At 36.0% G+C, this 16,424-nt stretch overlaps 1 protein-coding gene across 2 annotated transcripts in view; it reads right to left on the minus strand.

Annotated features, from left to right (window-relative positions):
- Nucleotides 1-16,424, minus strand: part of TM9SF3 (transmembrane 9 superfamily member 3) — a 70,457-nt gene that overhangs the window by 10,048 nt on the left and 43,985 nt on the right. For both annotated transcript variants that reach the window (XM_032281144.1, XM_032281145.1), the window contains exons 9-12: nt 15,837-15,967; nt 5,958-6,097; nt 3,632-3,700; nt 207-353 (exon numbers count right to left, since the gene is read on the minus strand). In XM_032281144.1, coding sequence (XP_032137035.1) covers nt 207-353; nt 3,632-3,700; nt 5,958-6,097; nt 15,837-15,967 — 487 coding nt within the window. The remainder of the gene's footprint in view (nt 1-206; nt 354-3,631; nt 3,701-5,957; nt 6,098-15,836; nt 15,968-16,424) is intronic.

The following is a 16,424-nucleotide window of genomic DNA, read 5'->3' on the forward strand; positions in this document are numbered from 1 at the left end:
TCAAAAAAAAAAAAAAAAAAAAAAAAAAATTGATATTATTTTTTCTCTAAAATATTTATTTTTATAACTGGAAAAAATACCTATGCTATTTTCAGTAACAAAATTTCTTCTGTACAGCTCTTTAACTCCACTTGATAGGTTTCAAAGGAAATCTTATTCTAAAATATTATGGTTCCCCAAATTTCTTCCCACAAATAGGTACTTACCACCTGTAATCTTCTGCATTTAGTAGAAAATATGTGCACACAATAGTCACACAGACAGTCACAATGCACAGGATAACCAGCACCAGCATCATGAAGCCATAGACATAATAGATCTTATATGCCCAGAAAGACGTGAAGATGAAATACCTAAGTAAATGCAATAAAGACACAGGTTTCCCGTCTTTATTCTTAAAGCTCACTCTGCTCTTGCTAAGCCTCCCATTTTAGTTCCCATTTTTTTCTAACTTAATGATTTTCTTTCAAGTATCTTCCAACAGGTTTCTCTTACCATGTCACCATCAATTAAATCCACTAGAATTCTCTCAAAAATATTTTCTTGGATAATCTTTGAAAAACAGATTCTTCAGTAGGGCATTCACCTCTACACAAACTGAATAAATCAGAAGCTTAAAGAAGTATAATGTAGAAAAAAACAAATGATAGCTAAAAAATCCTTATTTGTATCCATATTGCTTTGTAGATACAATTCAAGCAATGCAGTTTGTATTTTATTAAACAGAAAATAAAATACTCTACTAAATAGAAAAATAAGTTAGAGCATTAATGCATAAAATTAGAAAAAGCAAGCCTAAAGAAGATTCACACTGCCTTCAAAGAACAGCAAGGGAAAGGGCATTCAGATTTTTCATTAAGAAAAAATCCTTCATTCTAATCCATTTCCAAGTCATCATTAAATTACAACAGAGCCTTTCAGCCTCTTTTCTCTTTTCTTATTCGTTTTTGTTTGTTGGATCATTAATTCAATTTTTTTTTTTTTGAGATGAAGTTTTGCTCTTGTTGCCCAGGCTGGAGTGCAGTGGCACAATCTTGGCTCACTGCAACCTTCACCTCCTGAGATCAAGCGATTCTCCTGCCTCAGTCTCCTGAATAGCTGGGATTATAGGCATGCAACACCACGCCCAGCTAATTTTTTTGTATTTTTAGTAGAGTCAGGGTTTCATCATGTTGGCCAGGCTGGTCTCCAACTCCTGACTTCAAGTTATCCACCCTCCTCGGACTCCCCATCATTCATTCTTTCAACAAATATTTATAGAGCCTACCAAATATCAGGAGAGCAGTGAGAACAGAACAGTGAAGACAACAAAGTCTCTACCCTCAAGAAGACTGCTAGCTGGTTGGGAAACACCAGTAAAGATCAAGTACCACTGTGATATGTGCTACACGAATGCACATAAGGGGCATCTTCCCATTACGGCTGAATGGGGCTTTATGAGGGGAGAAGAATCAGATAAGGAATCAGAGGGTAAGGGGAACTACAAGAATGTTCCAGGTATGCTGGGCACGGTGGCTTGCACCTGTAATCTCAGCCCTTTGGAAGGCTGAGGTGGGCAGATCACCTGAGGTCAGGAGCTCGAGGACCAGCCTGACCAACATGGAGAAACCTCATCTCTACTAAAAACACAAAAATTAGCTGGTCTGTAATCCCAGCTACTCTTGAGGCTGAGGCAGGAGAATTGCTTGAACCTGGGAGGCAGAAGTTGGTGTGAGCCAAGATTGCACCATTGCACTCCAGCCTGAGCAACAAGAGCAAAACTCCATCTTAAAAAAAAAAGAATGTTCCAGGTACAGAAACAGCAAAAGCAAAGGTTAGCAAATAAAGGGGATCCACTGCATTTTGAAAATCTAAAAGTAATTCGGTATGGCTAAAACTTTAAATAAAGGGGAAAGAACTAAGAAATGAAGTTGGGAGAAGTGAACAGGGCCAATTCTTATGAAGACCCTTAATGGTCATGCTATGGAGTTGGGACCTCACCTCAATTAAAATAAGAAGTCTTAAGCAAAGAAATGACATGACACCTTAAAAAGACCACTTTGGCTACCAGGAGGAGAATGGGTTTAAGGGTGGACAAAACAGAAGAGAAGTTGAAGAAACAGCAGAGAACCTATCTAGTGGAACACAGTGCCTGGAGAAGCGCAAAAACATGTGGTTCAGAAGTATTGGGGACAGGGGTAGAAAGGAAAAAGTAGTCACAGGTCAAGTCTTGAGTGAAGGCACAAAGCACTGTCAGACTGGAACTAAAGAAGTTCCTGAACTGACTTTAATAAAACACAAGTTACAGTGACACACACTCCAACTCCTCTCTAAGGTATATCTATTTATGTTAGTTGTACCTGTTAGTGCAATTAGACTAAATTGACCATACCTGTTATCCCAGCTACTCAGGAGGCTGAGGCAGGAGCCTCACCTAAATTAAATGTTACATAAACCAATAAATATCAGAGTAAAAAGGACGTGTGGTTACTATGAAAATTATGTTGAATGCTTTGGAAAGATTCGATAAGGTAAGTCCCTTTAAAAAAGTCACAAAATTAGATGTGATTGAGATGGCTATAGACTGGGGGACAAATGTACAAATCCAGAAGTATTCTGTACTTAGAATGCTTCAGACAGGATTTTATGTTCTTCTCTTTAAAAAGACTAGAAAACACAGAAGCTGTATTATGAATGTCAAAGAAAAAAATGATAAAATTCCAATTAAAAGAAAGACTGTGGCTCTATATTAAAAAAAAAAAATCTGTGAAGGATGTACATTTACTTGTCTTAAAAATATTATGTATGTATCTTTTTAAATAATTCTCTTACATGAGCCAACTTTTTCAATTAACCAACTACCAAATCCAATTACATGTGTTAAGGAGACTCCTACCATACAAGAGACAATCAGCAGTGGTGCATCTGCAAACATGTAAGGCTATTTTAAGTTGTCACAATGACTGGTATTTAGTAGACAGGAGCCAAGGGTGGATAGCTGCAATACCTGAGAAAGTCCCATACAGTGAACTGTCTTGCCTAAAATAACCACTGCATTCCCATCAGGTGGCACTAGGACACAGACTAAGAATAGAAAGGCTTTTTTACTTTGCAAAGGTGACAAAGGATGCAGATGTAAAGCACAGTAAGTGGCACAGGTGGCATACCTCTCACCCCTAAATACATACACCCTTCCTAGCACTCCTGCAGGCCTCTACTGAAGGAATCTAGGAAATGACTATGTATCAAAAGATGTCAGGACCTAGGCAGACTAGTAGGCAATGGTTTACCTAGTTTCCTAGGGCCTCAAAAATCATGATACATAGTCATTTCCTAGATCAGGAATTCCTTATATCACGCGTATGATCAAAGGCTGGTCTACCATTCTTCAACACATATGCTTTGATTTCTGAGGTCTTGTCTTAAGTAAGGGAAGTCTAGAATATAATACAAAAAGGTATAAACATCATCTGAATATTTAAGAACACAGCAAACAGCTACCTTTATATAGCCTATTAAACTCCTTTCTGGAATCATGGAATTAACAGACTATTAGATGCTCTCCCAGCTGATGACTTCACATGTTTCCTAACTCCTAAATTGTCTTATTATAATCAAATCCCTTGAAACATAAATACATTATCAAACTTACATTTCAATAAAGATTGAACCAAAAGGTAAAATTCCACCCAGGCAAACAATAACTGCAGGCTCCATGAACCTGGAAAATATTAAAATTAATAGTAAACTTCTAGTATAATTTCCATATTATATAAATGCTGATAATAGAAAGGAGATACTTGCCACTTAAAAAATCATCTCTAAAGGATAGAAACAAGCCAGTAAAATGAAAAGCCAAAACCCAAAGAGGCACAATACAAAAATGGGTCTTCAAATTAGCCACAGGTTATAATCAATATTCTTTCTGCATTAAAGCCTGAGACAAGTATTTGAAGAACACAAATTACTGACACCAGCAGAACTCAAAAAAGTCTCGTAAGTGTTCCCTGGTTCTACTAGACTTTCATAACTTCCTAGAACTCTACAGGTATTTATTCACAGAAAGCCAAAGTGAAAGAAAGTAAGAGTCTAGAGATTTCCATTTGAAATGATATTTCCCAAATTGTGGCCTTGCTATTTCTTTGCTCATTCTCTCCTTGGTTCTGTAATTCCTTTTCCTACAAATTATACAATTAGGGTATTATGAGTTTTGGTTTATAATGGCACCAAAGAAATAATAAAAAAATAAAATTCAAAAGTCGTTCATTCATTCAATAGTTACTGACTGTAACTGGTTGATCCCCACCTGGATGCCTTCTCTCATCTCGTATTATTTCTCTCCTGGCTCAAATGTTCTCCCTTTAAAACCTTTGCTGAGTCTCCCAGGAAGTGGTGGGTCCTTCTCCCATTCTTCCACTGCCTCTTGAACATATCTCCACATAGTACTCACCACACTATGCTATATCTGTCCAATTCCATATACGTGTGCACCTGTGTGTGTGTATATATATATATATATATATACAGACACACACATATAAAATATATACATACAAAAATATTTTTGTATATGTACACACACATATATGTATATGTATATATGTGTGTGTCTGTATATATATGTACACACATATAAATATAGATTATAAACCCTGGCACGCAGAAGCTATTCATGTAGCTATTTCCAGTGCCTAGCACAGTATCTGGCACAAAAAAGATCCTAAGCTAATAACTATGAAATCAACAAACTAAAAAACTGAGAATAAAATTTAAAAATTTGAAAGCTGGAAAAAAAAAACTTAAACACCATTTAATCTAGTCTTTATTTTACAGGAAGCCAAGACTCACAGAAGTTAAAAGTGATCTGCCCAAGGTGACACAATAAATGAGAGGCAAATCTAGTATTTAGATTTAGGTTCCCATGATTATAGCCTCCAAAATGGAGACACATATCAGCCTTCCTATACCTAAATACAACACGTCTCTGGTGAGGAAACTCTCACCAGACCTCCTCTGGAAACTTCACCAGCCCTAGTGACTTAGAGGAACTTTTGTGACTTCTGACTATGCTTTTCCTTTTACCTTACCCTTCCCAGTAAGGATACTGATGGGCCCTAACAGTCTAAAACTGATTTACAAAAAAAAAAAAAAAAAAAAAAAAAAAATTTACTTTAAAAATAGACTATGAAAGTTCTAACCAAAGTCTCTCAAATGCACCAATCTAAGGAAAGAAAAGAATATGGCCAATTCAAACTATAAAGGCTATTTTATTCATCCTCCATTTCTATAAATGTCTACATGCCTCCATGTCTAGAAAAGACAGAGCAAAATTAGAGATAGTAATACTAATAAAGCATGTTATATTTATAACCTGGTAAAATATCTAGGGACAGAGACTTTTCAACATATATATATATATACACCTTATTATGAAAATGTACAGTCTACAACTGTTCTTATAAATAGGGAATGTAATAAATGTACACTCAATTGTACAATATTACAAATGTACACTAAAATATCTGGAAAGATAGTAAATATTGCAGGTTCTGCAGGTGACAGCATCTGTCACAACTACTGATCTGACAGCCCTGATGCACTATACTACAAAAGCAGCCACAGATAATATGTAAACGAATGGGCATGGTGAGTTCCAACAAAACTTGACTGACAAAAACAGGCAGCAGGTCAGATTTGGCCTGCAGGTTTAGTAAAACTGCAGCTTTAGTTCACACCCACCTCTATAAACTAGGAAAGCATCTGACTTAACTGTAAATGGCATGATACACAGAAAGTGGAATAAGGGTATAATTTATTATTACTCTTAACAATGTAGGTTAAAGGAAATAGTAAAATGAACTTCTTAAAAGATTGTCATTCTCATAAACACATGCCAATTCTAAAGTTACACGTACACAACAGGCTTAAGAACTTTTACATTGTGTGAACAATCATGTAAGATTTAGCATTCTCTTTACCATTTTTTCTCCGGTATAGGACGAGGCACAGCATTGACACGACAAGGAAAGTTGGGCTGACCTGACAGATTTCGGCCAAGTATTGTACCAACAAGATTTAGAGGAAGAATAACAAAAAAACAGATGCAACAAACGGCCACCTGTAAATTAAATAAAAATGTGTGATTACTCAGAGAATAACATTAATAAAAACAAATAAAAGAGACAATTTAAACACAATTTGATCACAAAAAAATGTTTAAGTTCAATATAGGCTAAAATTGTGCATGGTATACACTAATGAAAACAGAGAAAGGTGTGCTTTAAAATATTACAAACTAAATACAAGTTGAACTAGTTCTTATCGACTTTAGTTTTCCACTTTTTTCTATTCTTCCATACTACTTCTACTACAGTCCTTTTTTCTTCTCTGTCACTCTTAGCTGTCATGCTTTTTTAATGTATCTATCACTTGTCTTTCATTAGTATAACCAACTTATCTATTTGGCTATGCTTTTTGAGCTCATAATATGTACTAAGAGCTTTATATGTGTTATTTCCTTATTTTACAGATTATGAAAAGGAGACTCAGAGAAGGCTAAGTAACTTCCCATCATCACATAGCTAGTGGAGAGCCCGACCAAAATTTCAACGCAGATCTGCCAGCCTCAAAGCCCATGCTCTTTTCTATTCTACACTGCCTTGGAATCCTAATAGAAGCAGATTGCTATCTATGTGTCACTACTAAAATATTACAAATATTTTTCTGCCCATTAGTAGTGCAAAATCTAAAATTATAGAGAAGACCATACAGATATTCTAGAACCAAAGTGGCCAATTAGAAATATATTTATTTTTGTGGCTTTTTTTTCCTTTATAAATCAGGTACATAAGAACATACACATAAGCTCTTTTCTGGCCAGCCATCTAATTAAGACCACTTCACTCTGAACTTCTATAAAATGGAATAGAACTGAATCACCTCTAAGATCGCTTTAAATTATACATTTTAGGTTCTAATAAATAGAAAGTAAAAGCTAGAGAAAAACTGAATGAAACATGTGAAGACACTGATTGAGAGAAATGAAGAGGTATGGGATAGGAAATCCACAGTGATTGCACAAGAAGGAAAGATCTCTTCTGAAGCAATATTAGTAAAAATTCTTCATTAGATCCTTTTGTGTGTGTATGTGTTTTTAAACAAGCCAAAGGGTACTGTCGTCTCCTTTTCAGAAAAAACATAAATGTGTGAACATTATCAGAGCTCCATAATCCCATTTTAAACATCAGACTCAGGAACTCAATTTATCTGTGTTTCAGTTTAGGCCTAGGCCTATGAATAATATGAATTTATGCTCACATTATAATATTATGTGAAATGTGAAAAGCAGGTGTTTTTAAGAAAGTTTAAGTATTGTTATGATTATATATATCATAAGTATGTGGGGTGATAAATTCCATCTCAATTTTTGCCTTTACTTTCTTAATTACTATAAGACTCATAAACCTTAACACAAGGTGACCTATGTATTCTTTCCTTGGTTTACCAGAACCCTTAATTTCAAATAAGAATTAAAGAGAAAAAGAAGAAAACATTCCTATGTGGAATTACATGGTCTAGAACAACGATCTTCAAACTGTTCCAAAGAACACTCAGGCCCTACTGAAGAGCTTCTGGGATTCCACAAGCATTTGATTTGAATATCCTTTTGAAAATAGTTTCTTTTTAAAATACTTTTAACTGTAATAAGATATATACAGATCAAAGGAGCTCTATACTAAATATCAGTACACTGGAGATATCATAGCCAGGTTAACTCATTTTCATGCGAACCTCAGAATAAAGTTTCTTATCTCTGTGCATATACTGAACTGAATGAATTTTGTCACTGGTTAGGAAAGTTTGTAATCCTATATTGGTCTTTTATTCTATCTTTTTCTCCCCATCCCAATTAAGGCCCACACATATTTGTTCACTAAAAATTGTACAAGCAAAAGTACTACTACAGCACAATGTGTGCGACAGGCAACTGAGTGGCAGCTGAAGTGAGGGCACATCTTGCCTCCTGTGCACATAGTCAATAAAGGAACCTATAGTCTCCAACAGACATTATCAAATGCTTAGCATTTGTCAATATTTTCCCTTTTCTTGTCTAACTTTTTAATATATGATAAAAAATGTGAGCAGTTTGTTAGAAATAGTGATTAAGCTGTGAAACCAGTTCTCTGCTCCTTTATGTTCAAGTTCTGGATGAATTTACTGGAGAAATACTCCAAGATTGCAAGGCAAGCTGTTAAAAAAAAAATTCACATGGAACTAACTCATTTGGGAAGTAGGAATTTTTCTCAATACAGATAACCAAATAAATTGGGTGCTGAAGATATGACTGTTATTCATACCCCTTGATATCAGATTTGTATTCATCACAACTATGGTCTTGTTAAGTTTACAGTGTTAAAGTAATTAATTTACAAAATATATTTATACTAATAAGATCATGCTTGTTATCTTATTCCATCTGGAAATCCTTCCACGTTAAGGATTTATTTTAGAATGAAATTTAGCAGCTAAGAGGATCTAATATATTGGTGAAAACCCTGAAACTCAAACCAATATAGGGCTCTCCCCTATACTCCTAGTCACTGTTCAGAGGAGAGTGAAAGCAGGCAGTGGGGAGAAGAAAGATTTACTTACTCCATGTTGAGGGCCTCCCTTATCTACAGCAAGAATAAGTTAGAAACAAGTATCGCCTATCGGTACTTAATACCCCAAAGATCTACATACTAATTAAATCTTCTCAATCTCAGACATAAACCAAGAATGTAGCTATTACTTATTCTATCTTTGTTTCCAGACTGGCCTACAAACCAATATCTCTCATAAACATAGATGTAAAAGCAAATTTTAGCAAATGTAATCCAACAATATATAAAACAAACAATAATGACAAAGTAAAGCTCATCAAAGGAATGCAAGACTGATTAAAATCAGAAAATCAATGCTATTCACCATATTATCAAAATTAAAAAAGAAAAATCACAGATCATCTCAAAAGATGCAGAAAATGCTGTTCTAAAATCCCATATCCATTCAAAAAAAAAAAAAACAAAGTTTGCAGCAAACTACAAATAGAAGGGAACTTTAACAAGCTGATGAAAGGCATCCACAAAAAATATATAGCTAGTGTTTTAATTAATGGCATAAGATTAAATGCCTTCTTCCCAAGATTGAGAACAAAGAAAAGATGTCTGCTCTTGACACTTCTATTCAACATTATGCTGGAGGTTTTAGCCAGTGCAACAAGACAAGGAAAAAAAAAAAAGACATACAGATCAAAAAAGAGAAGTGAAACTGTCTTTGTTTAAATAATTTGATAATCTATTTTTTAAAAATAACACCATGTACCCACAAAGATTAAAAATAACAAAAACATTTTAATCTATACAAAAAACTAAAGAAAAGCAACTAGAACTAATAAGTGAATTTAGCAGGGTTGTAGGATACAAAGCCAATATCCCAAAACAGTTTTTCTACATACAGTCAACACTCAAAAAAAGGGTGTAAACTGTGCAAGTCGACTTACAAGTGGATTTTCTTCTGCCTCTGCCACCTGAGACAGCAAGACTGACCACTACCTCTTCTTTCTTAGCCTACTCAATGTGAAGGTGATGAAGATGAAGATCTTTATTATGATCCAGTTTTACTGAAAGAATAGCAAATATATTTTTCTCTTCCTTATGATTTTCTCTTTTTCTTTGTAAGAGACAGGGTCTCACTACGTTGCCCAGGCTGAAATGCAGTGACTATTCATAGGCATGATCATAGAACACAACAGCCTCAAACTCCTGGGCTTAATGATGCTCTGTCTCAGCCTCCTGAATAGCTGGGATCATAGGCAAATATGATATACCCAGCTAACCTTATGATTTTCTTAATTACATTTTCTTTTCCCTAGCTTACTTTATTTGTAAGAATTAGTATATAATACATATAACATATAAAATGTGTTCATCAGTGAGGCTTCCAGTCAACAGTCGGCTTATTAGTAGTTGTGGTTTGGGGGAGGGTCAAAGGTTATATGCAGATTTTCGACTGCACAGACAGGGGTGGAAGTCAGCACCCCAAACTTCATATTGTTCAAGAGTCAACTGTACTGTCATGTGCCACATAACAATTTTATTTTTGTCAGTGATGGACCACATATCTAACACAGGTCCCATAAGGTTATAAGACTGTATTTTTACTGTACCTTTTCTATGTTTAGATACACAAATACTTACCACTGTGTTACAACTGCCTACAGTGTTCAATACAATAATATGCTGTACAGGTCTGTAGCCTTGTAAGATTAGGTTATAACACATAGCCTAGGTGTGTAGGAGGTTATATCATCTAGGTTTGTGTAAGTATACTCTAGGATGTTTGCACAATGAAAAAACTGCCTAACAACTCATTTTGCAGAACATATCCCTGGCATTAAGCGATGCATGACTGTACCAGCAATAAACGATCAGAGTTTGAAATTTTAAAATGGCCAGGCGTGGCAGCTCACGCCTATAATCCCAGCACTTTGGGAGGCCAAAGCAGGCAGATCACCTAAGGTCAGGAGTTCAAGACTAGCCTGGCCAACATGGTGAAACCCTGCCTCTGCAAAAATACAAAAATTAGCTGCTTATTGGTGCACACATGTAATCCTGGCTACTGGGGAGGCTGAGACAGGAGAATTGTTTGAACCTGAGAGGTGGAGGTTGTAGTGAGCCGAGACTACACCACTGCACTTCAGCCTGGCAAAAGAGCGAGACTCTGTCTCAAAAAAAAAAATAAAATATATAAAAAACATTATTTACAAACAGAATAATATGAAATACTTGAGAATAAATTCAACAAAAGATGGCAAACCTGAACATTAAAAATCTATGAAATGTTGTGAGAAAAATTAAAGATATCTAAATAAGTTGAGAAATATACTGTGTTCATTAATCAAAAGATTCAATAATGTTAAGATGTCAGTTCTTCCCAAACTGAGCTATAGATTCAATGTAATCACAATCAAAATCCCAGAAGACTTTTTATAGAAACTGACAAGCTGATTCCAAACTTTACATGGAAATGCAAAGAACATTAAAAAAAGCCAAAACAACTTTAAAAAAGAATAATTGATTTCGGGACTTACAAAGCTATAGTAATCAAAACAGTGTGGTATTGGCATAAAAACAAGACAAATTGAAATGAAATAAGAGAAAATCCAGCAACAAAAATCCACACGTATATGGTGAATTAATTACCAGTGCAAGACTGCCTGGCAAACATGGTGAAACTCGGTTTCTACTAAAAACACAAAAATTTGCCAGGCATGATGGCACTTGCCTGTAGTCCTAGCTACTAGGGAGGCTGAGGCAGGAGGATTGCTTGAACCCCATGAGCAGAGGTTGCAGTGAGCCAAGATCACATCACTGCACTCCAGCCTGGGCAACAGAGCAAGGCTGTCTCGAAAAAAAAAAAAAAATTAAAATAAAAAAACAACATCAATAAATCTCAATTTTTATGAGTGAAACAAAAAAAGAATATATACTGTATCAGCTACCATTTAAAGGAAATTCGGTAATGGAAATTAAGCTATAAGAGAGAGCAGTCTGGTGGTAACCTAAGAATGGGGGAGAGAAAAAAGAAGAAAAGAAAGGATGAATTACAAAGGAAGGAAAGAAAAATGGCCAGGAAGAAAAAAAATAACAAAAACCCATCATTACCACCACTAGCACAACAACAAAGAAAACTAACTATGGGAGAGTCTTAGTTTTCTGGTCTGTAAAACAAGAATAACCATACTACTAGCTCTGCCTATCTCTTTTGTGTTCTTTTGAAAACCAGACAAGATAATGCATGTGAAAATGCTTTGTAAACTATGAAGTGCTACACAAATATATTATTATTGATCCTTTTCCTTAGATCTGGCACATCATTTCAGTCAGGTGAATCTTTTTAGATGTCGTCTTCATTATTTCATATTACTAGTTTCTTCCCTAGCCTCACATACCTTTTCAATTTAATCAGCAGACCACCATGTCTCTAAGTTATCAACAATCTTTTGAATAGGTCAGAGTCAGGAATACCTGTCACATTCTGCTAAAGGGTAGGATGTACATACTATGGATAATAACTCAATACTCTTATAAGGTAGAACCCACTTTCTTCCTTTTCCTTCTGGAAGAGTAAATTTGCCTGTCTAGTTTTACAACACCTCTGCTCTCCACAGTTACTCAAACATTACTTCATATGATCTCTCAGTATGTCTAAAAGATAATTTATAGGAGCAAAAATACTGTTTTTTCAGCTAAGGCAGCTGGGTACTCCTGTACAATCAACTGCCTTGGCTTCACTTCCCTCTTAGACCAGGGAATCTTTCCTCTCACTTTTCTTGTTTGAAGATTATATTTTATTTGATGAAAAATAAAGAGGAAGAATAGGATGGAGCCATTCTTTTTTTTTTTTTTTAAACTCTGTTATATCACTGATCCCACATAACGAGTCTTTGATCTTGCTGTGAAAACATCCTTATAAAATCCTTTTACTTGCTTTAGCATTAACAGCTCACCTTCGATGACGAAGATTTTCTAACATTAGTTTTATAGATCATTTTAGAAAAGAAAGATTAGTTCCCATGCCTCTCTGAGTTTTAAAACTCTGTAATTCAGTTCTTTGTTCCTTGGAATCCTACAACAACAACAAATTTTAGGATCTGAGATTTACAGCCCATGAAAGAAAGACTTCATGTCTAAAATTCTTTTCCAAGACATCTTGGCAAATCCTTCCTCATTCCCAAGGAACAGGACCACAACCTCTGGTTATAGCACCTAAATAAATCATTCTTGGACAAATTCCCAAAACAAAAAGTTTTAAACTTTCCAGAATCAATCTAATTTATTTTCTTTTTCTTTTGTGTTTTTGAGACAGAGTCTCACTCTGTCACCCAGGCTGGAGTGCAGTGGTATGATCTCAGCTTACTGCAACTTTAGCCTCCTGGGTTCAAGTGATCAAGTGATTCTCCTGCCTCAGCCTCCCGAGTAGCTGGAATTGCAGGCCTGTGCTACCATGCCCAGCTAATTTTTATATTTTCAGTAGAGATGGTGTTTCACCATGTTGGCCAGGCTGGTCTCAAACTCCTGACCTCAAGTGAACTGACTGCCTTCACCTCCCAGAGTGCTAGGATTACAGGCATGAGCCACAGCACCTGGCCAGTTGTGGAAACTTTTATAGAACAGAAAATTAGAGTGAAGATCACCCAGACAAGGGGCTCAATATCCAAGAGATCGAAGGAATAGGAAACAGAAAGAGGTAAGGCCTGGGGAACAGCACTTAGGAGGATCTGAAGACTGATCTTCAAATTAGGGTATTCAGTTAGTAGGTGTACCTGGCTTCTCAGACACATGGCACCTATGGTCTGGGAGCCTTTCAGCTAACAGATCTATGCCCAGCTGCCAGGAACTGGAATCAGCTAAGCACTACAGATTAGGTTTAAATCAGGACAGACTAATTAGCTTGAAAGAAAGCCCTGAGCATTAAAATTTTTTAAATCCCCAAGTGATTCTAATGTGTGCCCAGGGTTGAGAATCACTGAGTTTATGACAATATGTAACCATTTCCTTTATAATGTCAACAAGTCAAACAAATTTAAGTACTTAAAGTACTTAATGAACAGCTGGGTCAAATAGTCACCTCAGTCCTTCAATTTCATGTTCTAAACAAGTTTTCATACTCTTAAATGGTGAAAAGGAGATGGTAAAGTACACACCTGATTAAAATGGGAGGCCAAGGGAATGCCCTTCCCTCAGTATTCATTCATTAGAATGCAAATTAAGAACATAATATTGTAGGAGCCTGCCAAGTACCAACAGTTAGTCTTTTACTCACTAAAGATGAATTTTAAAACCTTCTCTGGCTCAGCAGACTTTAAATATTCTATTTTAATAATTTGTAATTATTAAATTATCTAAAGGCGGCCAATCCAGGTGGCTCACACCTGTAATCTCAGCACTTTGGGAGACCAAGGAAGGCGGATCACCTGAGGTCCAGAGTTCGAAACCAGCCTGGCCAAAATGGTGAAACCCCCGTCTCCACTAAAAATGCAAAAATTAGCTGTGCATGGTGGCGGGTGCCTGTAATCCCAGCTACCTGGGAGGCTGAGGTAGGAAAATTGCTTAAACCCAGGAGACAGAGGTTGCAGTGAGCCAAGATTGCACCACTGCACTCCAGCCTGGGCAACAAAGCAAGGCTCTGCCTAAAAAACAAACAAACAAACAAAAAAACTATCTGTCTATCTAAAGGCAAATTACACTGAACATTAACATTTAAAACTACACTTACAAAGTGATAAAATTTACAATTTTAGCAAGAGAAAGCAAATTTTAAATACCATTTTCACCAATATCAAGTTCAAAACTTGCTGAGAAAAATTTTAGCAGAATCAGAATTTTAATTTTTAAAGCATTATAAAAATAATCAGTTCAGCAGATGACCTTTAAAAAGTAACTTGACTCACTCTATATTCTTTCTGGTGGCCTGGAACTACTATAAAACAAATTCTTTCCAGGTCTGATGTAATTAATTACCTTTCCCTTTTCTAACCATTATCACTTACTTTGGCTTGAAAAAAAAATTTCCATTTTAAAGCAAATTTCAAAATATTCCTAACTAAAAAGTATTAAAGAATTGTAAAAATGTGTACTATTCAATGTGTCTTTTTGGACTATAAAACAAAATCACCCGAAATTTCTCTGAAATTATTTGTTAACTCCCATATAATAGAAAGAAAACCCAAACAAGATTAAAACACAGAGATGTGGGCTAGTAGCAGTTCCACCATGAACTGTCTGTATGGCCGTGACTAAGTTATTGAGCCTCTGTTAAAAGCAGTAACCACCCTGCAACTTGATTCACGTGTAGATGTTATGTACATGTATGCACAAGTGTACAGTAAGCCTTCATTCTAGTCTAGGCCTAAAATTCTGTTTCTAGTAAAAAGGTAATAACAAGAAAAATTGGGAGACTGTGGGTTAACTCAATTTATGTGTTCTAGTTTTAATACATTTAAATAATTCAAAGCATTTCGAAGCCTGTGATTATAGTTAAGATATGCGAAAGCATTTTAACATCTATAGCAATGTACATCTTAGTAAGGTTCTAAGAAAAGTATGTTAATACAAAAAATGGGTCATGGAAAAGCTTTACTTCCTACCACTGCATTCACCTAGCACCTTAAAACACCCATGTTTTATGATTGTCATTCTTTTTTTTTTTTTTTTTTTGAGGCGGAGTTTCGCTCTTGTTACCCAGGCTGGAGTGCAATGGCGCGATCTCGGCTCACCGCAACCGCCGCCTCCTGGGTTCAGGCAATTCTCCTGCCTCAGCCTCCTGAGTAGCTGGGACTACAGGCACGCGCCACCATGCCCAGCTAATTTTTTGTATTTTTAGTAGAGACGGGGTTTCACCATGTTGACCAGGATGGTCTTGATCTCTTGACCTCGTGATCCACCCGCCTCGGCCTCCCAAAGTGATGGGATTACAGGCTTGAGCCACCGCGCCCGGCCATGATTGTCATTCTTTTTCCAAAATATATTCACCAGTTCTTCCCATCTCTAATAAAAAGCTATAGTGCTCTCTTTTAAAGTCAGCTTTTCACTTTACTGGCTTACAGATTCAAGAAAAAATAAAAAGTCAATTATAGGTTTAAACTTAGCCAAAATTTTATGAAAACAACAATAGCATTCTCCACATTTAACTTTCCAGAACTCAGTAGGGACTGACTGAAACTATCAAAATGAGGGCATATTTTGGAGGGACAGTAGGTCTCAGTTAGAATGCACATACTTCTTCAGTTTAAAAGTAAGATTCAAGCAACTTACCATTGTTCCAAAAGGAATGGCTCTTGAAGCATGGTAATAAATGGCTATGAAATTGATGAAGAAGGCAGTGCCACAAACCATAGCTGGGATAAGGAAAGCCCCAATAAACATCTGCTTTATCCATCTCCTTCCTGAAAAGAAAGGAAACTATGAAAGTTTAAAATAAAATTATTTAGTACCAAATTATTTGTTTGAAATTTTAAAATAAAGATCATGAAGCTTAACATCTTAATTGTTTCAAAACAATACCTAATAAGTACCACAACTTTTCAAGTAAGTATAGTGGAATCACAGCTTCTGAAGAAGGTACACTGGAAAAGAGCCATGACCTGTAGTAAAATATTCTGATGTTTTTTCTTGATTCTGCCACTGAACTGCTGTGAACTTTCATAAGTCTTCCCCCTCCCCCTCCCCCTCCCCCTCCCCCCTCTCCAAGTTGGCCTAGAAAGGGGTTTAAAATAAACTGATGCCCATGAACTCACTGGTGAAGAAAAATCCCAGGTCCCCTTACCCTGCTTCAACCAGAACAATTACATTTTCAATAGTTTTACACAGTGGAGTTTCATGTAAGCTTTCATTTGAAAATGT

Source organism: Sapajus apella, unplaced genomic scaffold, assembly GCF_009761245.1.
Source record: "Sapajus apella isolate SASKATOON/1434 unplaced genomic scaffold, GSC_monkey_1.0 scaffold13, whole genome shotgun sequence".
NCBI lineage: Eukaryota > Metazoa > Chordata > Mammalia > Primates > Cebidae > Sapajus > Sapajus apella.